The sequence below is a fragment of the Oreochromis niloticus genome, linkage group LG15 (genome assembly GCF_001858045.2).
Source record: "Oreochromis niloticus isolate F11D_XX linkage group LG15, O_niloticus_UMD_NMBU, whole genome shotgun sequence".
Lineage (NCBI taxonomy): Eukaryota > Metazoa > Chordata > Actinopteri > Cichliformes > Cichlidae > Oreochromis > Oreochromis niloticus.
The window spans coordinates 28,519,524-28,544,272 of NC_031980.2; the positions used below are offsets into that span (position 1 = coordinate 28,519,524).

A 24,749-nucleotide genomic window follows, 5' to 3' on the forward strand; every position below is an offset into this window, starting at 1 on the left:
GAAGAAGAAACACCCTCCTCCGCATTGGGTTTCATTTAACTCAGTTTCATGTAGTAACGCAACATATTGTTAAAAATGTCAGTCAGTATTCAGCAGTATTATGTCTGTATTATTGTTTCTACTGAGTAAGTGCATTTCAGAAATGGTGGTTTTTCTAATTATTTTTAGGCCATTTGGGACGTGAAAAATAGAATTATGAACACCAACAAATGGACATGTTTTATATTTTATTATTTGAAATGAATCATCTGTCATGTACACCACTAGAGTACACTGAAAAAAATAACCTGCGAGATTAACGTAAAAAAAATATGTACATCGGTTGCACGCAATTAAGTTATGTTTTGTCAACCTTAGTTTTTTATGTTCCAACTGCATACAATTTTTTTGTAACATGAACATGATTTTTTCATTCCTGTCAAATATTTCTAGAAACTACTTGTTTATTGGACATTAACTGGTTATGTAAAATGGTTATGAGTAAAATGAATCCTTTTATGTTAATTATATTTGACTACCATGTGTTGGATTGACAAGATGATTGAACCGTGTTCAATAAATAAAACTAAGTTAAGGTTGATCTCACTGTATGTACTGTACATTTTGTTTACAATCAAAGCAACAAGCAAAACGTTTTTGAACAATGACCTGTATTTTTCAAAACAGTATACAGCTGTAACAGCAGTCCAGATGATGCATGAGTCATCTGAATGCATCTCTTGAAAAACATTCCAAAATGTACCTCACAAATATCTGCTGGATCCTGAATTCAACATTCTAGGGCATATGACAAAGTTAACATTGAATTTGAAATCTCTTTCACGTCTCACTAATACTTACACTGCGGAAAACAGGGCATTAGAATATAGTTATCCTTCTTTCAGCCTGTAAACAATCAGATCCTACAGAGAATCCTTCTTATAATATACAATGAGCACTTATTTTTGTAAATTTATTGAGCTTCTTTCTTTGAAATAAGAGCAATATTGGGCAGACCATAGTTTACATCCATACAATATCATTTTGCAAATATTAGAAGAAATACGTGATAACATAAAAATGACAATACCATCTCTTTACATCATCATATACAGCGACTATAGTCTATGCACAGTCTTTGATGACAGTGAACTTAACGCACATTGCTATGTGTTTAAATTACATTCTGGTCAGTCATTTTTCAGTACATACAATATGTAGCTATATGAATTTGTGTTAACTTGATTACTGTGAGCATGGAGACATCCTCCATCCAGACCATAAAATGAAAAGCTTGACTTACCTGGGTAATACCAACTATCCTGCTTACCAGACTGGGCAAAGCCTAGCACTATTCATTTGTATACAAGGGAAACCTGGGGGTTGCACCTGACTCACAAGTTTATCAGGCTAATGCACTTAACTCTGTCCCAGTTCTCAGGCTACTTGAACAGGAAACTCGTCTCCTTGCTCAGGGCTCAGGGTAGTGTAGATGACAGAGGGCTCCAAGACTCTAGGGCAAAGTGGAGGTGGTTCATATGGTGTTTGATTGTCTTTGTTTCTGAATTGCTTGTAGACTCGTGGGTCCTGGACCACATAGGTTGATGAGGAGGAGTAAAAAACCAGGCCCAAGATAATGATGAAGAATGATAACAGATAGAGGCCCGAGAACTGCAATACAGAGACAGAGCTATCATGTAACCTTCAATATATATATTGAAGCAGTCATTTCTGCAAAAGGATTCCCGACCAAGTATTGAGTGCATAACTGAACATAATTATTTGGAGGTTGACTTTTTTTGTATTCAAAACACTTTTCTTTTATTGGTTGGATGTAATATGCTAATTTTTTGAGATAGGAATTTTGGGTTATATATGAGCTGTATGCCAAAATCATCAATATTAAAACAATGAAAGGCTTGAACTACTTCAGTTGTGTGTATGTTTATTTAAATCTTATTTAAAGTCTCATAAAAATCTATTATATTTGTCTTTATTTAATTGCAGATGGTAGAAAATGTAGGGAATCAGTATTATCCAAGAAGGCAGTGTCAAAGTGAGATCTCTGCTGTTGGTATTAACACTATATTGAGTATTCACTCACCAATCCAAATCACCAAATTCAAGTGTCCCACTTATTTTCATGGCCACTGCTTCTACAAACAATTGCGAGAGAATGGGTCGCTCTCAGGAGCTCAGTGAATTCCAGCATGGTACCATAGGATGCTACCTGTGCAACAAGTCTAGTTCTGAAATCTCCTTGCAACTAAATATTCCAAAGTCAAGTGTAAGTGGTATTATAACAACTTGGAAGTGACTGGGGAAGACGGTAACTTAATCACAAATTAGTGGTGTCAGCAGATGCTGATGCATATAGTGAGCAGAGGTCACCAAATTCTGCAGTCAATCACTACAGACCTCCAAACTTCATGTGATCTTCAGATTAGCTGAAGAACAGATGCCTGTGCAGCTGCATCCAGCCTTACCACCAAACGCAATGCAAAACCTGCATGCAGTGGTGTAAAGCATGCTGGACAACTGGACTTCAGTGAAGACAGTGAAAAAGGCAGTGAAGTCATGTTCTCTGGAGTGACGAATCTCACTTTTCTATCTGGCAATCAGATTGATGAATTTGGGTTGGTGGTTACCAGGAGAAAGATCTGACTGTACTGTGCCAAGGTTTGGTCGAGGGTGGTGGCACTCTCACTTGATGTTGGTTCAGTGTTGGGAACAGTGTCACCTCCTGTACATGTTACAACACACAATGGTGTAGCTTATCTGTGTAGCCCATTTAAGTAAAAACTCTTGGAAAATGACTTATTTCCTAGCGTAATCATCCCAAAGCTTTATTCAAAGCACACTCTTTGTTGAATAACTGGCTAATCATATTTACAGTATTCATTCACCGTGTCTTTAGGGATTCATTACATTAGCTTAGCTTTTAGCCAGCTTACTAGCAGTACGGTGTCTTCAACTGTCCCTCCTGCACCTTAGTCCTGGTAGTCCTACACAGAAACCCCTAGTACGCCAACCATTCACATCTAAAATTTTTCCCCACTCTGTGATACACCCGCCAAGGAACAAACTTGGCAGGGTCATTCTGTTTTGAGAAACATGTCTTAGAAACACCATGTCTTCCAAAGGCTAGAGCAGGGACATTCAATGAACCCTGAAATTGCTGGCTAAGGATAAACATAGATTTGGTTAAATTCTAATTCACATCGGCAGCAATGACACCTGGATACGTCAATTGGAGGTCAGTAAAATTAATGTTGAACCAGTGTGTAACTTTGCCAAAACAATGTCACACTCTGTAGTTTTCTCTCGTCCCCTCCCCAGTCGAACCAGGATCCTGAATCATGAACCATGTTTAGTCACATATTCTCCTTAAATTGCTGGCTGTCTGAGTGGTGTCCAAAAAAACACGATGTGAGCTTTATAGATGATTGTGAAACTTTCTGGGGAAAACCTGATCTTAGCACGGAAGACAGCATCCATCCCACTTTGGATGGAGCAGCTCTCATTTCTAGAAATGTATTAAAGCCCCCAAAAGGTGACTATCCAGAGCTGGGACCAGGAAGCAGAGTTGCAGTGCTAAAAGCCTCTATGCAGCTTCTCTCCTCCTGGTATCCCCCCCAAACCCCATCCCCTTAGAGACTGTATCTGCTCCCAGACCAACAAAAAACAAACCAAAAATCAGCAAAAGACAATTTAAACATAAACAAATCACAAAGAAAGACCAATTTAGTATTGATAACTGCACCAACGAGTAAAAGTATTAAATGTGGATCATTAAGCATTAGGTCTCTCTTTCCTGAGTCCCTGATCAATTTAATAATTGATCAGCATATTGATGTACCCTGCCTTACAGAAAACTGGTTAAATGAATCAACACCCGTGAGTTATACTAGCTCAGAATCCTCAAAGCACAGGACGAGGAGGAGGAGCAGCAGCCGCAATATTCCACTCCTGCTTATTAATCAACCAAAGACCCAGACAGAGTTTTAATTCATTTAAAAGCCTGATGCTCATAGACTCAATTGGCTTCTCTCAAAATTTAAAAGAACCCACCCACCATTTTAATCACACTCTAGATCTTGTTTTAACATATTGCATAGAAACTTTACATTTAAAAGTGTTTAAAAGTGTTTCCTGAAAACCCTCTCTTGTCTGATCATTTCCTAATAACACTTAAATTTAGATTAATGGATTACACAGCAGTAGGGGAATATCAGAGTAGATGTCTTTTTGAAAGTCTGGTAAGTACAGAAAGAATTCCTCCACCGTTCTCTTCAATGTCATATACCAACACAGAGAACAGCTAGCTAAATTCTACTCCCACACAGGTCGATTATCTTGTTAATAATGTTACATCTTTGGTCAGTATGTCCCTGGATACTCTGGCTCCTCTGAAAAAGAAAACTTGGCTCTGTTGAGCTTTAACATTAACTACTAATAACTAGTAATGACTTCATGAATTTTTTCACTTCAATTCAATTTTCAATTCAGTTCAATTCAATTCACTTTTGTTTGTAGAGCACCAAATAACAAGAACAGTTGCCTCAAGGCGCAAATAAAATATTACCCATTAGAGAAAAAATTATTCATAGCCATTTCCATTTCCATACAGCTATTTTCAATACTATTTGGACTATTTCTTTCTTACTCTTTTTTTTTTTCAGTTTCATTAGTTTCATTAAATACTTTCTCCAAACCATCAATATATCTATTATACCCAATTCCTACAAGATTGCACAAAGAAGTCATACCACTGATTAAGGTTTTAATTTTAAATTTGAACAATCTATCCCTATTACTGAGTTACATAATAGGGATAGATCCAACTATCTTATTATTATTATTATAGGCCAATTTCCATCCTATCTTTTATCTTAAAAATTCTTGAAAGTGTATTGGTAAAACAGAAAACAGATCCTCTGCAGAGAAATGGCTTATTTGAAGTTTCAGTCAGGTTTTAGAACTCATTACAGTACAGAAACAGCTTTAGTGAAGGTTACAGATGATCTTCTTGTGGCCTGTAACAGTGGACTCATGTCTTTGCTTCTTCTAGTAGACCTCAGTGCAATGTTCAACACTGTCAACTGTAATATTGTATTACAGAGATTAGAGCATGTCATAGGTATTGAAATTATGCGCTGGAGTCATTTGAATCATATCTGCCTGAGGACTATGGAAAAAAGAATCTTCCCATTGAATTTCTTTTGTGTTTTCCTTCCTCTGGGCAACTAAAAGTGGCCACCAAAACAACATGATATATCAATGGAAAGCATAGGATGTCCTCTATTTAGTACATCAGTACTTAGTAAGGTACACTACAGGTCAAAAGGTTTAGAACAGCCCAATTTTTCCAGTTATTTATTACAATTCAAGTCGTTAAATTCTAATGAATAGCTTGAATTGGTACAAAGGTAAGTGGTGAACTGCCATAGGTTAAAAAAAGGTAAGGTAAAACTGAAAGATAATGTTTATTTCAGAATTATACAAAAAGGCCTTTTTCAGGGAACACAAAATGGGTTAACAATTTAAAGCTGTTCTGCAGCAATATAGGTTTTCGTCAAGCCTTGAAAGCTGTTCGTACTAATTCCTACAGCTGTTCCAACTTTTCACTCTGAACACTCTGACAGGAAAAGATCTGACAGACCCAAAGCCACAACTGATAAACCACAACGGAAAAAAGAACAAGATGGTAAGCTTGAAAACATGGAATGGCCAGCACAATCTCCAGACCTAAACCCCATCCAGCTGGACAGAAGAGTGAAAGCAAAGTAACCTACAAGTACCACACATTTATGGGAACTTGTGCAACAGATATGGGAAGAACTTTCTGATGAATATTTGATTTCTATTGTAGAAAGAATGCCACGGGTGTGTTCAGCTGTTATATCTGCAAGGGTGGCTACTTTCATGAGTCAGAAGTTTGACTGGTAGTGTAGCTCAAATAAGTCAAAAGATTTAGACCAAAATCAGACCCCATCTTATCTTAAATGGTATGGTACCTCATAGTACCATATCACCCCTACAGCTCCATTCACTCTCACACTGCAGGCTTACTTGTTGTTCCTAGGGTATTTAAAAGTCGAATGGGAGGCAGAGCCTTCTTTCAGGCCCCTCTTCTGTGAAACTACCTCCCAGCTTGGATTTGGAAGACAGACACTATCTCTAATTTTAAGATAAGGCTAAAGACTTTCCTTTTTGACAAAGCTTATAGTCAGGCCTGGACCAGGTATCCCTGAATCCTCCCTTAGTTATTGTGCCATAGGCCCAGTATTTCTCCTTCTCTCAACCCTTGTCAGTCACTATGTGTTTATACACCACTCTGCATTTAAGCGTTATTATTCATCTCGGGCTCCCTTCCACAGCATTTTTTTGTCCTGTCTTTCTCATCTCACCCCCTACAAGTTGCAGCAGATGACCTTCCTGAGCTTGATTCTGGTGAAAGTTTCTTTCTGGAGGTTAAAAGCTTTTCTTTCCACTGCCACCACAGTGCTTGCTCATAGGAGGTCATCTGATTGTTGGGATTTTCTCTACATTATTGTAGGGTCTTTACTTTAAAATATTAAGCACCTCAAGGCAACTGCTGTTGTGATTTGGTGCTATATAAATAATACTGAATTGAATTGAAATATGGTGTGGGGTTGTTTTTCAGGAAGTGAGCTTAGCCCCTTAGTTCAAAGGAACTCTTAATAGTTGAGCATACCAAGACATTTTGGACAATTTCATGCTCCACACTTTGTGTATTTGGGATCATTCTCTTGCTTATACATCCACCTTCATTTTATCATCATCATCCTGGTAGATGGCAGCAGCTTTCTATCAAGATTGTCTCAGTACATGTTTTCTTCCATTATATGAAGCATACCAATGCTGTATGCTGAAAAACAGCCCCACATCATGATGTTCCCACCTCAAAACTTCGGTGTTGAGATGGTGTTTTGGGGCCATATGCAATGTCTTGACTTCTTTTCATGTGTGGATTGTCTGGGTTGTTACTGACATCTGGTGATATTTCATGTCAATAGCAAGATTAAAAATATATTTACTAAGAACATACATGAAGCGTTCAATACTTATTTTACCCGCTGTACTGTGCTAAAACAATCATCTGACAATGAACTCTAATGTTTTAATGGTTTCAAGGCATTATTTAAGCATTTCAGCTCCCAGTTTTGTGATTAACTGTTTTCCCTGCTAGTGGGCATGGTTAATGGCAACTAAGCTATTGGTAGTTTCTTATATGCCAGCAAGCTACAACTTAATTAAATGTTGCATAGACACCGTCAGTTACGGGACTTCCAATAAAAATTTACTATATTTTGTTTGTTTGTTTGTTTTTCTAAGGCTGTCAGAAAGCAGTTTCCAGAACATCTGCTCAGTTTAAACTCTTAGGTGGCATTTTAAAATATGCTTTGACACATTTTTTACAACACCTCTCAAGTTCTCAGCTTTGAAGACACATTTCTCATTATAGCAACACCGAATACAGTAAAGATCCATCCCTTGTATTACTTCTGGAACCTGTGTGTATGTCCTTGTAAGTCAAGCTATTGCTTCCCAGTTCTATATAATCCATACTCATCTGCTGGCCATGTCACCAAACCCACTCACCCGCCACCATCAGACCTGTGCCACCTGCCTGCCAGCATAGCTCTTGCCTTTTTTGTGTTCACCTCATCCATTCTTAACTTTATATCACTTTTTATAAACAAAAAAAAAATCTAAGTGCAACAAGTATCATTAGCATTTTCATAAGTTACAACAGTGTAAATCATTTATACCACAATGCAGTAAAGTTATTTTAGTTTTAATCAACTAAATCAATTAGTCTAGTCAAACTAAAGAGTGCTTTACTGTATATATATCTTTTAAACTGTACATCATCAAATAAATGATTCCTGGCAGTTTGATTACCTTGTAGTGAAAGAGAAAGAGGCCACAGAAGAGACTGTAAAGGTCAGCTGTGAGCAGAGACAGATTGACTGAGGTGGCACTAGTCCTCTTCATCACAACAGGCATGAAGCTGTAAAGGCCAAACATGAAGGCACTGAAACCAACATAAAGAAGACCTGTGAACACACAAAGAGGTAACGTTTTTAATAGGATTTATTTTTATTTCATTATAAAGTGCTCAAATACAGTAGAGAAGCTCTATGCAAGAACCAGTCTATGTGCCATTTACCATAAAAGTGGTTATTGTGATCTTATGGATCATGCTATGAGTTATTGCTAACTTTTCATTCCCAACCTACACTGTAGAGATGCAGGAAAACACATTTGTGTACCATAAATTTTTACATACTGAGGCGTAGTCACAAGCCCTTTTCTCCAGACCAACCAAGGCAAAAAAACTTACAGGATTTCCCAACACATTTTGTGTCTTTTTGTAAGTGAACAGGGTACTTCTCCAATACTTTTCATTTTAGTTCAGTTGTATTTATATTGAACCAAATCACAACAACAGGTGCCTCAATGTGATCTATATTGACATTCTAGCCTGATTCTACCAGAGGTTTCTTTCTATTAAAAAGGAGTTTTTCCTTCCCAGAGTCTCCAAGTGCTTGCTTTTACGGGGTTGTCTAATTTTTTACGTGTTCTCTCTAATACTGTGTGATCTTTATCTTACAACGAAGTGCCTTGAGGGACTGTTGTTGTAAATAGTCTCTATACACATATACAGTTGAACTGAACTAACTTGAATGTGATTCCTGCCACTTTGACCAAGATCCATGTGAGCAGATCTGAGAATGAGAGGTTTCAGGGGTTTTGCCTCCTCTTTTATGGCTGATGTGCTCACCCTGCTACCTACCATCAAAATACCATCTTGTGTGACTAGAAAGGGCTAGAAATGCCACTGGAAAGGGCTACCTTATAATGCAAGCATGTAGCTTGGAAATTTCTTCTCAGAAGCCCATCCCTTGATAAAGCACACTAGCTCCATCTCTGACTCTACTTACAGAAGGGGACTGAAGAGCGTGCAAATCTTTGAAGTCTCATTTGTGAGAAAGCTTGAGAAAGTCTGAGAAAGTTTGAGAAACAAATGCTTTGACTTTTTATCCTTGAGTGATGGTTTCCCATGTTTTCCTAAGTGACGAGCTTCATTACATACTTCAATACGAGGACCCATGAGCTTGGAAGTGTGAGTAAATGCATCAACTGCATCTTCATTGACTTCTAGGTCAATACAGAGATGCTGTAGGTCAGCATCTCTGTATCTGTTGCAGAAGTTCCCATAAATGTGTGCCACTTGTAGGTTGCTTTGCTTTCACTCTTCTTACTCTTCACTCTTACTCTTACTCTTCACTCTTCTCGTCCTGTTCATCCCAAACCAGCTCGATGGGGTTTAATTCTGGAGACGGAGCTCGCCATTCCATGTTTTCAAGCTTACTATGTTGTTCTTGTTTGCTGAGGTAGTTCTGGCATAGCTTGGACTTATGTTTTGGGTCATTATCTTGCTGTAGGATGAACTCCTGACCAACTAAGCGCATACCAGAGGGTATTGCATGGCGCTGCAGAATGCAGTAGTAGCTGTTTTGGTTCTCACTCTGTACAAGTCACCGACCCTGGATCCAGCAATAGAAGGATCCCCAGACCATCTCACTCCTCCGCCATGTTTGACAGTTGATTCCACTCACTGTGGAACCATCCTTTTAGAAAGATCCTACATAATGAACTGAAGATTTCAAATTTTGATTCATCAGTCCATAATACCTTCTTCCAGTCTTCAGTAGTCCAATGGTGTTGTTTCATGGGCCAGGCAAGCCTTTTTGTCTTATTCTGACTTCTTAGCAATGGCTTTCTTGCTGCAACTCGTCCTGTCAAACCTGCAGCTCAAAGTCTTCTCTTCACAGTTAAAACTGAGACTTGCTTACTACAACCACTATTAAGCTGTGCTTGAAGCTGTTGTCCTGTGAGCCGCCTATCACGCAAGCTGTTAACTCTCAGAAACGTGTCCTCTGATTGTTATAGTTGTGGCTATAGGTCTGCCAGACCTCTTCCTGTCAGTGTTTGTTTCTGAGTGCCTTTTGATGGTGAAGGAAACTGTACTCACTGACACCTTGACATTCTTCACAGTTTCTCTGTAGGAAAGACCTACATTTTAAGTGTTATCATGGTCTGTCTCTCTTCCATTGGTAATTGCCTTTTTCTCGTTGTAGCAACACACTAATTTCTGCAGTACAATACTGTTCAAGTGATATTCACGAGGGTATAGTACAATGACTGTAGAAAACATGGACGACCTAATAGCACCCCAAAAATGAACTAAAATCCTTAGCTAGCTAGCTAAGATAGCTAAGATTAGCACTCAGCTGTTGGGGAAACTTGTTTTGTACAGTTTGTTTAGCTAATCTGTGCAGGTGAATGAATTTAGCCTGGCTAAAGACATCAAGAGAAAAGTCACCAAGCTGCTCAGTCACTAACTAACTAACTAACTACCATTACTGTACTTGTAATATGAGTATTATACTGTAAGAGCAACAGGCTGGACTCTCCTTCAGCTCCTCTGCAGAGCTGATTAATAAATATGTGCAAATAGCATGTTTTCTGTCTCTGTAAGGACAGTAACACCAATTTTTTTTAGAAGGGGTTGTAAGTAATCAAGAAAAGTTGGAACACCTGGAATTATCAGTTTTGGGTAACCTTATGTTTTTGTTTTTGTTTTTGTTTTTTTAAACGTCTGGCACCACTTTGTATCATTTCAAGCTATTCATTGAACTTGAACAACTTGAACTGCAATAAATAACTGGAAAAATAGGGGTGTTCTACAACTTTTGACCGGTAGTGTATTACTACAAATGAATTATCCCTTTCATTTCATTCACAATAGAACACTGAAAACATATCAAATTTATAAAGTGAGAAAATATCCTTTTTTAAGAAAAATATTAGCTAATTTTGAATTTGATGGTAGCAACCAACAAAAGACTGTAAGTGGCACAAAAAAAGAAACAACATTTTGAAGCTTGTCAGGAGTTTTCCTGTAATGCAACACAGGTCAGAATAATGACACTCAGATTAGGTTAACTGTTAAAAGGTTACCTGGTGCGGGTAACCTTTTAACAGAACAAGATCCAAACTCCAATAAGACGGCAAGAAATTCCACAAATGAACCCTGACAACCATTTCAGGTGACTACATCATGAAGCTCATTGAGAGAAGGCCAAGGGTTTGCAGCGCTGTCAACAAAGCAAAGGGGGGGTATTTTCAGGTATCTAAAACATAGCACATGATGGAGGATAAAGAGTGTAGGAAAGTGAGACCAAAAAGCTTCTCTGTGCTTACATTATAATAAAGTAACATTATTTCTGTGTGTGTGTGTGTGTGTTCAGAGTCACCTATCTGCCAGTTCCAGGATACTCTTAGAAGCTCTTTGTGTTCCATGATAGCCCTGCAACAAAGCATACACAGAGATTTAATAGCACTGGCTTATTTTTACAGAACCAGAGTTCCATTAGGGTCTTGGTGCTTGGTGCACAGTGGACAAAGGATGTTTATTCTAGTTTAGTATGGCCAAAACCACTTTCAGTGGTCCCAAAAAGTTGATTCTGTTCATCTGGACGTAACATAACAATTTGCATATTAATGATCAAGAAACTGACCTCATGGCCCATTGTTCGCCAGTGGTGCTAGTTTCAGTCATTATACAAATGTACTCATTATACAGTTGGAGAAACCTGCAGTCAGCAGAGACTGAAGAAGTCACTTGGATGAGTGACGAAATGTTTCTCCCACTGAAAACACTACGTCCAAACGAACAGAATCAACCTTTTGGGATTTCCTTACCTGGATGATTGAGCATGCATCAAGACATTTTTAGTGGTGTTTTGCTTTTTTGTGTAAAGGTTCAAATTGCAGATAAATGGGGTGTCTGTAGCTATAGAGCAGGTCATCTACATACCAACTGGAAGGTTGGTGGTTTGATTCCTGGCTGCTCTATTGTGCATGCCATATGTATTTGGGAAGATGCTAACCCCAAGTTGCTCTCTCCAATGCATATACTGGAGTATGAATGTTAGACAGAAAGCACTTACTTAGAAAAAGCATAGAAAAAAAGTGCTTGTTGTCAGGTTTATATTGTTGATTGTCATTTATGCTTAGAAATATTTAACCATATATGCTTAGAGGTGTATAATTGAGTGTGTAGTGATAGGATGTGTGATCTTTAGTAGTCTGCAAAGGCATTGTGTGCATTCCAGAGTGCTCTGGCATTCACACCCACATCCTGGGAGCATGGGAGAGGTCGTACCTTCTCTTATTGTTTTATGGTAGGATAAACGTATCTATGTCAGTTTTAGTCTAAGTGCCTTTTGTTTAGATGAACTGTTTGACTTCCAGACCAGCAGGTTTAGGGAAGTCTTTATGGGGTCACACTCTGACCCCACACACACACACACACACACACACACACATACTTACACAACGCACAGGCAAGGTACTCTTTGTTTGTATGTATACGTCATATGTTAATGAACCTATGTATATTCATGTAACCTCAATAAAAGAGCAGTGTTACGGGGGAGCGGACGAGAGTCTGACGGAGGTCAAGTGGGTGGAACGACACTTGGCTCCAGGCAGATCTCCCTCATGCGTGAGTAACACAAAGAACTTTGCCTACTTGTGTTTTGCTTTTGCTGTGTAGTAAATTGTCCTTAACGTTCCAGCGAATAGGTTTATGCTACAAACCTATCACTTGTGTGAATGAGTGAATAAGTTAAGTTGTATAAACTGGTTTGAGTGCTCAGGTAGAGTAAAAAAGTTCTATATAAGAACTAGTCCATGTGCCTCAAAGTTTTAGATTTAATTTCCTGGTGAAAATTTGACTAAAATACCTGGTAGGAATGAGTGGAAAGGCCAAAGTTACATTCAGACAGTGTTCTTCTTACATCCTCTGACCATTTGTACCTGTAATGTACCTGTATTATCATTATGCATTAATACTTAATTTTTTAAAGGTAAAATGTATTCTCTTAAAGGCTAATAACAAATGCTGTAAAATACACATAGTTCAGTTAAAAGTACAATATGTCTAAAATTTGATTAAATTTAAAATTCAATTTAGAATTTAAAGAAAATTACATCAAAACTGTGCTAAATATACCTAGCTTGTTACTTATTAAATTTTGACCACTTGCATTTATGAAGCATTTTTCTCCTCCACACAAACTCACAGCTGAATGCCGCTGAAGAAGGATCCAAATAGCCCCAACATGCCCAGGAATTCTACACGACTCAAGTTCTTTACAATAAACTCTTCGCATACATTGGATATTCCGTACAGCATAGCTCCTCCCAGAACTAGCAGATTCCCAAACAGTTTCTGCTCTCCTGGAAAGATTCAGGAAGAAAGAGAGGAGGAATCAACACTCACAAATGATCAAGAGACCCCAACAAACTGACAGCACCCACACATGCATGCACCCTTAGTGGGCCACAATAATGCATTGTTTATCATATCAAATTACCAGTGGATCTGGGCCTTGATGAGCTGCTTGCAATCAAATGTAAGTTTGTTGAGTGTCATGTTTTAAGTATTTATGTGTACTTGACAGTGTGTACTTGGTACTTGCCAAGGCCTTGCTGTCGACCAAGAAGGATGTCAGCTCCTACCATACAGCCAATGCCAAGCAAACATAGACCTGTCCCGACAAAATGGACAGTCTTGTATCTCACTAGGAGAAAGAACCAGGACAGCAGCAATACCACTGGGATGACAAAACAGTCTAAGAGCTGAGAGAAAGAATAGTGCACAGAGAAAAAAATAAACGTGTTGATGATTTCTTTTTCGTTCAAACTGGAAGTGTTGTTTCATTCTAATCAGACTTATCTTTTTGTTACTGTTGACAAGTGACTACATTAATGTGTATTCTAAACAATGTAATAAGTGATTTCAGTAGACTTCCTAGTGGTCTGTCAATGCAGATTGGATCCACATCATTGTCAGAGGATACCAATTTAATGTTTAAGAGACCCAAAGATTAATAATCGAATCGAATAGAACAGAACAGAACAGCCCTTTATTGTCATTCTACATGTACAATGAAATTGTGGGTGACCCACACAAACTGTGCAGGAATATAATATAAATAGTAAGACTGCAGGAATAATTATTCATCCATCCATCCATCCATCTTCTTCCGCTTATTCGGATCTGGGTCGCGGGCACAGCAGCCTAAGTAGAGAAGTGTCATGGTCCATTTGAGCAGCTGGGTGTAGCTGGTGTGGATCCCTGCCTCCTGTAACCACCTTGGGGTTGGCCTACCATTCTCTCAACTGGGCAGCGCACCTGGACTTAATTCTGGACAATCAATGGAGGGTATTTATGGCCAGCTTCACTGTCGCCTCGCCGCTAGTTCGTCAACCCACCTAAGTTGGTAACAGGCTCAAGGGCTAAGCTCAAGATCCAAGTTCCTTGTGTGCTTACTCTGTCGTCTTCTCTCCTAGCTCTACTAGGAAGATGTACCAGTGGAATTAAGGAGGTCCTCAAAGTATTCCTTCCACTCCCCGAGAATGTTCTCAGTTGAAGTCATGAGTGCATTGAGTATTTCTTCTTCAGTCACCTTTCTCACTCACTATGTGTTAATAGACCTCTCTGCATTGAATCATACTTGTTATTATCTCTGGCTCTCTTCCACAGCATGTCTTTTTTCCTGTCTTCCTTCTCTCTCCAGAACCAGTCGCGGCAGATGGACGCCCCTTCCTGAGCCTGGTTCTGCTGGAGGTTTCTTCCTGTTAAAAGGGTGTTTTTCCTTCCCACTGTCGCCAAAGTGCTTGTTCATAGAAGGTCATATGATTGTTGGGTTTTTCCCTGTATGCATTATTGTAGGATCTAACTTACAATATAAAACACCTTGAAGTGACTGGTGCTGTAAAAATAAAATTGAATTGAATTGAATTGAATTGAACTGAACTGAAGTCGGCAGTGCTCCACTCGCACTATACACAGTGCAGGTAGAGCACCACTTTCCCCTCCTGAGTCACATAAACATATCACAATAAATATCGTGTATCAGGAGAGGGCCAAAAAAATCACCCAGCCCTACTTTATTCTATACACTTTAAGCACTTTACATACCTTGCTTCCTGTGCTAATTTAAATTCACTTATTACATTTCTAAGACATGCATGTCTTTGAAATGTGAGAGGAAGCCAGAGTAACTAAATTCTGAACTGCAAATCCCACATATCCAACCAAGGACCTGCTTGCTCTGATGCAGCAACACCTAGCATGGCACCACAATGCCATTCACTGGCAAAGCAGAAGTCAAGGTATCCTGATTCTTCAATGATGCTACCTTTTCCATAATGGAACCCGAGAGCTTTTTCCTTTAAAAAAAACATGAACAAACTTTGTACCATAAACATCAACATTATTTTGTCAGACTTAACAAAAGCTCAATGGGTACTATGAGGACAGCTGGCTTTGATGTAATGTCTGCACACATGCACAGAAGCCTCACACATACTAACCTGTATACTGGACAGTGTAGTGTACTGGTAAGCCCTAAGGACCAAATAGTTGGCCTCAATGTCTATGACACCCAGAATCATGTATTTCCACCAGCGCTGCATTAGAATGGCCAGCAGGTTCCCTTCCCCTGGTGAGAAACATAGAAAGGGACAAAAGGAAAGAATCTCACATTAGTATTCCAAACATAGGGACAAGATGATTCACTCCATTACAGCACATGTGCACACACACACTCACACACACAACTGTGTTTTCATATCTTAGTGGGGACATGTGACAAAATGCTTTCCCTAGCATCTTACCCTAACCATCAAACATGAATGAATAACCCTAACTGCTTAGGCTAAACCTAACCACAAATGTATTATTACCCTGATTCTAAAACCACATTTTGAGTCTCAAAAAGCCTTCAAACTCCTGGGAACAGGCATTTTGTCCCCATAAGGGCTGCTGGTCCCCACAAGTTTAGGAATATTCCTATTTTTAGTCCCCACAAAGATATATAAACATTGTACACACACACACAAACAGAGTCACAAATGTCCTATTTAGTCAATCAGCCAAAAATATTATTTTCTGTTTATATTTCTTGAAGAGTGTGCAAGTAGTTTATACCATAAGATCAAAAAGGAAAGTCATTTCCACAACTTTGTCATTATCAAACACAATTAGTATCTTGCAACACAGAAGTTTGCAATAAGTGACAGTGAGTCTTTCACATCAATGTGAAAGATCAACAGGACCCTAAGAGTCTTCATCAGGGACTCAATGGGGATATGGCAGACAACACTGGAAGCCAACTTCAAAGCCATGGCACAAGTCACCATCAAGTGCGGGATCTACCAAGGCTCTGTCCCCACTGCTGTTTTGCATAGGCCTAAACCCCCCTCAGTGAGGTCATTAACAACACTGGCTACAGATACCGACTACGGAATGGAGCAGTTGTCAGCCACCTCCTGTACATGGATGACATCAAGCTGTATGCCAAGAGTGAACAAGACATTGATTCACTGATCCACACCACCAGGATATACAGCAAGGACATCGGAATGTAGTTCAGACTGGAGTAGTGTAGTCAGATGATAACAAAGAGAGGGAAGGTAGTCAGAACTGAGGGGATCGAACTACAAGAAGGCAACATTGCAGACACAGAGGACAGCTACAAGTACCTGGGGATCCCACAGGCAAATGGAACCATGAAGAAGCCGCTAGGAAAACTGGAACCACCAAGTACCTGCAGAGGGTCAGGCAACTCCTGAAGAGTAAGCTGAACGGCAAGAATAAGATCCGGGCTATCAACACCTACGCCCTGCCCGTGATCAAGTACCCTGCTGGGATAATATGTTGGCCAAAGGAGGAGATAGAAGCCACTGACATCAAGACAAGGAAGCTCCTTATCATGCACAGGGGGTCCAGCACCCTGAGACTGGGGAGTGGTGAGTGTCAGCCCCACAGTCCAGGATGAGACAACAAACATCCCCGAATACATCAGTGCTCAGTGAATACCTCGGGCAGCAGAAACCCGAGGAAGAGGAGGAACCATCATGGAAGGACAGGCCCCTGCACGATATGTACCACTGGCAGATAGAAGAGGTGGCTGACATCCAGAAATCCCACAAGTGGCTGGCCAAAGCTGGACTGAAAGACACCACAGAGGCACTAATCATGGAAGCACAGGAACAAGCTCTGAGCACAAGATCCATAGAGGCTGGGGTCTATCACACCAGGCAAGACCCCAGATGCAGGCTGTGTAAAGATGTCCCTGAGACAATCCAGGACATAACAGCAAGGTGCAAGATGCTAGCTGGCAGGGCGTACATGGAACGCCATAACCAAGTGGCCGGCATAGTATACAGAAACATCTGTGCTGAATATGGCCTGGAAGTCCCAAGGTCAAAATGGGAAACACCCCCATAGGTGGTGGAGAATGACCGAGCTAAGATCCTGTGGGACTTCCAGATACAGATGGACAAAATGGTGGTAGATAACCAACCGGATATAGTGTTGGACAAACAGAAGAAGACGGCCGTAGTGATAGATGTAGCTATACGGAATGACAGCAACATCAGGAAGAAGGAAAAGTACCAAGGGCTCAGAGAAGAGAAGAGCTCGAGAAGATGTGGAGGTTGAGAGTAACAGTGCTTCCAGTGGTATTTGGAGTGCTCGATGCAGGGACTCCCAAGCTAGATGAGTGGCTCCAGCAGATCCCAGGAACAACATCGGATATCTCTGTCCAGAAGAGCAGAGTCCTAGGAACAGCTAAGATGGGGTGGCTGTAGCTCAGGTGGCAGAGCAGGTCAGCCACTAATCAGAAGGTCGGTGGTTCGATCCCAGGCTGCATCCTGGCTGCATGCCAAATATCCTTGGGCAAGATACTAACCCCATGTTTGCCTACTGGTGGTGGTCAGAGGGCCCGGTGGCGCCTGTGTCCGGCAGCCTCGCCTCTGTCAGTGCGCCCCAGGGCAGCTGTGGCTACAATGTAGCTTGCTATCGCCAGTGTGTGAATGTGTGTATGACTGGGTGAATGACTGAATGTAGTGTAAAGCGCTTTGGGGTCCTATGGACTAGAAAAGCGCTATACAAATGCAGGCCATTTACCATTTACAAGATACTGCGCTAGGGTTGGGCGATTGGACAGATATATTGACTATCGATGATAGGCTGAGCCATCGGGCGATTTATTCATTTGTTTGCCCATGAGTAAGTTTGCTAATAATGATGGAGCTAATAGAAGCAGTCAACAGAAAAAAAAAATAGCGCTGCTTTAACAGCACCCTCTTTCATCTGCGAGCAAATGCACCCTCCTCAGACTGCCCAAATGCTTGTTGATGGAGCTGCAGAAGCTGGTGATTGCCTAGCACAATCAGCCGGATGCTGGACACGTACATGCTCATGCAAGATAGTCATGTTTGAGTACTTTGCTCACACATACATCTGCACAAGCAGCAAATCGCTTTGGTTACATCCTTAGGTTTACCTCTTTCATCTGCTTTAAAGCCAAAGAAATCCCAAATTTGCAACTTTATATTTTTTAGTGCTGTCAGCGTTAACATGCCGTCATCACAACTAACGCAATTAACAGTTAACCCATCTGGAGTGCAGACTGAGTCAAAATCCCTGAAATATCTCTGTCAACGTATTTCGGGCAGTTTGTCCAAAGTTCGTTCATTCTGCGCTCCAGATGGGTTGAGCGCATTAAAAATTGTAATCGTGTTAATCGTGATGACTGTGTTAACGTCGCATTAACGCGTTAACACTGATAGCCCTAATTTTTTGGGGAAATTAGTTCATCCATGTTTGGACTGTTATAAATGCGCAAATCAGTCTGTGCATGATTACATTGCTCCGCCCATCAAAAATTCTGCGCATGCGCAAATATATATCACCCATGGTCGAATATTGGACTGACTATTGTTGGTTGGAAAATTTTTACATATCGCCCAACCATATACTGTTCAGGACCCTCAAGCTCCCAGGCCTCTGGTAGAGGACCCAAGCTTGAAGGACAGAACGGCAGCAGAGAGGGCTGGGACTGGAAAGAGAGACCTTGCATATTAGCTTTCTTTCATTGGGTCATTGTGAAATTCAAAATTGCGTTCAATGAGGTTTTTAAGATAACATAGGCCTGTTTGGTATAATTTATTGGATTGGATCATTATGAAGAAACAAGACATACTGGTAATTTAACGGTTTATTCAAATGTCAAACAGAGGCCTCACTAGCGTGTGTCTGCGTAGCAAACTCTACATCTTGTCCACACCTTGACCTAACTGTCTACCTAGAAGCCAAATAGAAAAATCCTAACCTTCTTTTCTTCAACAAAATCTTGTAAAAAAACCAAAAAAAAAACCATGAGCTCTATGAACCCTTCCAATCTTACTTCAGAACACACCAAAGCAATGAGACTGCTCTCATCAAAATAACTAATGTCCACTCTCATTGGAGTGGACTCTAACCACTAACCTCTAACTCAACATCCTCATCCTCCTGGACCTTTCTCTAGCCTTCAACACCAGTTTCTCATCTAACCAACTGGTGCTGTACTCTCTTGTTTTCAATCCTACCTGTCCAACACACAATAGTTTGTGAATAGTAAATGGACATATAGCTCTTTTCTACTCTATCTCAGAACTCAAAGCACTTTATACAAGTGCTTTCTAACTAACATTAACACACATTCATACTTTGATGAATGCATCAGAGTGCAACTTGGGGTTAGTATCTTGCCCAAGGATATTTAGGTTGCAGACTGGAGGGTTTGAACAACCAATTAGCAGGTGACCTGCTCTACCACCTGAGCTACAGCCACCCAGTCTGTTCCAGGTGTACTCCAGTTAACCAAGAAGTTTCTGTGCTTGGACCCCTGCTCTTCACCACTCATATGCTGGTCCGATCATCTGCCGCCATGCTCTCTGCTTCCATTCGTGTGATGAAGATGTACAGGTTGATCTCAGCACTCTATTACTCTATTACACTTCTTAGGTTTTCCCTCTTTTTGCCTTGTCTTACATTTGTGAGTTTCAGCCCCAAAATAAAGGCTCGATTTTTGTTCAAGTTTAGTTTTGGCTTCTCGTCTGTATCTGCACCTGGGTCCTCCTCACACACTCCACACGGTCTGCCTCCACAGGCCGTTGCAATATTAACATAAAAACAAAACATAACAAACATAAACAAGCCTGATGGTACTCAAACTGAACTTGAATTAAAAGCCAATGCAAAAAAGACTGTATAGACTCTGGTATTCATTGACATAGACAGTTGCCTCATCTCACCTGCCTTATCCTTATTATTATCATTCTTATTATAATTAGATAGCAAGATTGCTAGTTTTATGCACTCACATATTTTAGTTTGTGGCTTTACCTTGCTTGACTGCCAACGTGGTGGTGTACACCAGAAACAGCAGGATGTAGTTGAGGAAGCTCTGAAAGATTGGGGTGTTAGCATGAAAGTCATTCGCCAGGTACTTGCTGGTCAGACCTAAAGCGCAAATTAATAAGGACAGGACCTGACCCAGGGCCAAGGTCACCAGCAGGTCCCTGTGGAGAACAGCACACATGGACAAAAAGTCAGTTTTATCACTGAGCATGAATGGCAAGGATTATTATAATCATAAGGCAATAATATAGTCTAACGTTCTCTGCTTGTTACATCATTCTCTTTCATATGAGATGACTTATAAAATTAAATACCTGAAATGATATTTACTAATGCAATACCAGTTTTTGGCCACCAGGAGTACTTGAATGTACCAAGAAGCACACAGTGACCTACAATATTTTGCCAAAAGTATTCACTTGTCTGCCTTCACAAGCATGTGAACTTTTTTTTTTTTAAAACCTGTCCTGCAGTCAGTATTGTGATCTGAGTGCACGGTGGTGCCGAACACATTTTGGTTTTGCAAGAACAGCTACACAGAATCCCTATATGCTCCTCTTGTTCATGTGAATCTTTCTGTTTATTTATTTGTTTATGTTTGTGTTATTTCAGATATTATATGTGGAATAGTACGACGATGTCTAAGGCAAGATGGGCAAGACACCAAAAAAATAAAAAATACAAGAGGTGGGGGGTAGAAACAAATAGACAAAAACAGACAAAATAGTTTGTTTGAAACAAACAAGAAATCCTTTCACTGGAGCTTCTAAAAACAACCCCAGACCATAATCCCCAGTTTACACCATCCACTGCATCCAGTGCTTTGTATTGTACTTAGTGATGTCATGCTTAGATGTAGCTGCTTGGCCATGGAGACCTATTCCATCAAATCTGCCTAGGTGATTGATTTCATACATCGGTGGTCACAGAAGTGATTAGAATTCCAGAAATTAATGATTTGAATGGGTGAGTGAAAACTTTTGGCAGTATAGTGTATATCCTTTTATGTGTTGAACTTTTTAGCAATTTCCTATTTGCATACCAAAAAGTTACAGAGTAACATATTGTAGCCTTGCACTTACGATCAGAGATGGGCAGTAATGCGTTACTTGTAACTTGTTACTTGTTACTTGTACTGTAATCTGATTACTTTTTTCAAGTAACAAGTAAAGTAAGGGATTACTACTGCAAAAAAATTAATGAGATTACTGTCGCTTTCTCGTAAGCATGCAGCGTTACTGCGTTACTAAACTGTGATTTTGTTTGTGAGAGTGTCTCATGACAGTGACATACGAGCGCGCAACGTCGGTGGCAGCAACATATGGCGTTATTTTTGTGCCACTATTCTGAGCGCATGTAAAAAAAAATTGAGCACATGTAAAAAACATTTGCAGGTGCAAGTGTCGCATTTTGAGGAAAAAATTATTTTGAGCGAAGAAACGCTAAATTTGAGTGAACAAAATTCATTGCTGCGTGCAAAAAATGTATTTCAGTGTTTGCTATTATCCATACACACACACAATAGTGCTCTAAAGTTCTCGGAGATGCCTGTTGCCCATCAGCTGACCGCATAGCTGGACTGGCCATTGGGCATACCGGGCATTTGCCCGGTGAGCTCCCGGTGAGATCCCGACTTAGTTTTGCGAGATCGGGATCTCGCAAAAGTTCATCGTAATTTTTTTTTCTCCCATGTCCCCTGCGGGGCTCCATAGATTGGAGACCAAAACAGCCAATCAGATTTTTTTGCATCCAAGTCTGTGATTGGCTGGTTTTGTGGCACAAATATAACGGTGTACAGAAAGAGTTGAGCGCGCACGGGCAGAAATGTTGAGAGCGCAAGCAACACATTGCGAGCAAGCGCAAATGCAAATACTGAGCGAGAGGGGCTGCTATTGTGTGTGTGTATGAATAATAGCAAACACTGAAATACATTTTTTGCACGCAGCAATGAATTTTGTTCACTCAAATTTAGCTTTTCTTCGCTCAAAATAATTTTTTCCTCAAAATGTGACACTTGCACCTGCAAATGTTTTTTACGTGCGCTCAGAATAGTGGCACAAAAATAACGCCATAGCAACAGACGTATGTCGATCAACAATGGATAATATGGAGTGCGGGAGAGAGTACGACCATGCAGCGTTTACAGTTTGGAAGTACTGACAGTACTTTGAGTTTGAATCCATAAAAAGTGACAAAAACATTAGCGTCAACTGTACACTCTGCGTGGGAAGAAAACTTCTTTCTACAGCGAAAATTAAACTTCATATCTGAGCAAGTACCTAGCACGCTGCCACAGAGAAACCCCCGGATCCCCCCACTGACATGACCGCTGTGGCACCGCGCAAACCACCGGCCCCACTCCTGCTAAACAGGTGAAAATAGATTTAAGAGCGACAGGACTTAGTGGCGCTGAATCTTTGATTTCTATTTGAAAGAGTGTAAACAAAAACAATTATATGGATTATACAAAAAAACAGAATTGGGCTGAAAGATCTATTCCTTTATTACGTATTCAGGTTGTGTATCATGTTTTTAAAAAGTAACTAAGTAATAAAGTAACTAATTGCTTTGAAAATAAGTAATCAGTAAAGTAACTGGATTACTTCCTTGAGAAGTAATCAGTAATAGGTAACTAATTAATATTTTCAAGTAACTTGACCAACACTGCTTACGATAGTGTTTGTGTTCCATTGTAATGAATATTAGGTAAGCAATTATTCTTTATGCATTTAGCTTCACTTTAACTGATAAAGCAAAATGATCATCCACTGATATCTTACTGTTTGTGTCTGATAAGGTTGTCCGCTGTTGGAATGACAGAATGACAGAGAGTGAATCAAAATAGTACAAAGAAGGCAGCTAAAGATTGAAACTTACCATAAAGCTATGTAAAACTGAAATGGTCCTCCTCCACCAAGACACAAATAACTATTTGTGCAATAATTACCAAGAGGATGTTGATTGAACTTGGTGGAGATGTGGGACATGTTAAAAGGAAGAACCTATTGGACCTATTCGATTACTTTCCGCATCTTGCAAAATAAGGGTCAACTTAACACTTTCTGTAGGTTACTACAAGTGACTCTTTTCACTTTGTCACGTTGTTTTCAGAGCTGAAACGTTGATGTGATGCACATATAAATTCGAGCTAGTTTAAGCTAATAGACAACACCAATATAGGAGAAATATGCTCTCTCTTTCTAGTCCCTGTCAGTACTCTCGCTGCAGCATTTTGGATTAACTGAAGGCTTTCCAGGGAGTTTTTAGGACATCTTAAAAATAACGAATTACAGTAATCATGCCTAAAAATAATAAATCCATTTACTTGTTTTTCAGCGTTACTGTGAACAAGGATATTTATAATTTTGGAGATGTTGCGAAAATGGAAGCGAGCAGTCCTACATATTGGTATTGGTAGGCATGTAGTAGGCAAATACAAAGGGAGTTTGAAGGATGCAGTGAGTGAGGCCAATGAGTAAAGGTGACGGAGGCTTTAGCAGACACGGGGACTGGACAGCAGCAATTTAGCGGACAGATAAACGCAGCACGGCAGCAGACACCGACCCAACACAACTTGTCTAGCCCTGGACACCAATATAAAACTAAATGTATTATAAATGTATTAACGGTCCTTCTCGAATGCTTTGCCCTCCACACACACAGCTCTTTGCATGATGCTACGATGACATCTGTTGCTCACTATGCAGCAGGATCTGACGGGTGTGATGGCCAGCTTGTGTTTGGAGCGCAGAGTGAATGTAAATTGTTCAGCGCCATCACCATCATCTTACCTCGTCAAGACCTTTCTGATCCGCTGGTAGAGGCTTGCGGTGCCCGTATCTCTGGGAACACCCTCTACTGTCGACACAAAAGAAATCATTTTTTTTTTTACCGAGCGTGCGGATATCAGCGCATTGTGCTCGGAGGAGTAGGAGGAGAAGGAGGGGCGTCGGCAGAGAAGCTGCGGAGCTACTGGTCTCCGTCCCGCGGGCAGCAGTGCACAGGTTGCGATGCACTTCGCAGGTAATACAAAAGCAACGACGCTGTTTCTACTTCTGATTTTAGAAGTAGAAAATTAGAGATCATCCAGAAGCTGACCTCTAATTTGATGACCTCCAACTGCATAAATCTTTTTAAGATTCATTAAAAACTTATTGGTGTGTGTCATCTGTCTTTGTGGACAGATAGAGCTTTTTATCAGCATAGTAATGAAAATATGCCTTCTAATAAGGTAAGCGTGTATAATGTAAATTGAATTGGTCCTGACATGGGATCCTGTGGAATTCCATAATTAGCCTTAGTGTGTGAAGACGACTCTCCATTTCCGTGATCAAATTAGAGTCTATTAAATGATTCAAACAAGTGCAGCCCGGTACCTTTTAATGCCTACAGCATGCGCTAATCGCTG

General features: G+C 40.2%; 1 protein-coding gene across 1 annotated transcript; it reads right to left on the bottom strand.

Annotated features, from left to right (window-relative positions):
• Positions 1-214: 214 nt before the first annotated feature.
• Positions 215-24,264, bottom strand: slc35f1 (solute carrier family 35 member F1). Its single transcript, XM_005475128.4, has 8 exons — positions 24,133-24,264; positions 20,327-20,502; positions 15,463-15,590; positions 13,563-13,722; positions 13,164-13,320; positions 11,331-11,383; positions 7,909-8,063; positions 215-1,650 (listed from the first exon to the last, which is right to left on the bottom strand). Exons 1-8 carry the CDS (start codon positions 24,219-24,221, stop codon positions 1,417-1,419), a joined length of 1,152 nt encoding a protein of 383 aa, XP_005475185.1. The 5' UTR covers positions 24,222-24,264; the 3' UTR covers positions 215-1,416.
• Positions 24,265-24,749: the final 485 nt, after the last annotated feature.

Excerpts from the sequence above, each read along its gene's own strand:
- slc35f1 (XM_005475128.4), bottom strand. The coding sequence starts at position 24,221 with ATGATTTCTTTTGTGTCGACAGTAGAGGGTGTTCCCAGAGATACGGGC. Across the intron at positions 13,321-13,562 it reads TGGTCGACAGCAAGGCCTTG|GAGAGCAGAAACTGTTTGGG; the intron begins GCAAGTACCAAG and ends GAATCTTTCCAG. Across the intron at positions 11,384-13,163 it reads TTCTTCAGCGGCATTCAGCT|GGCTATCATGGAACACAAAG; the intron begins GTGAGTTTGTGT and ends GCTTTGTTGCAG.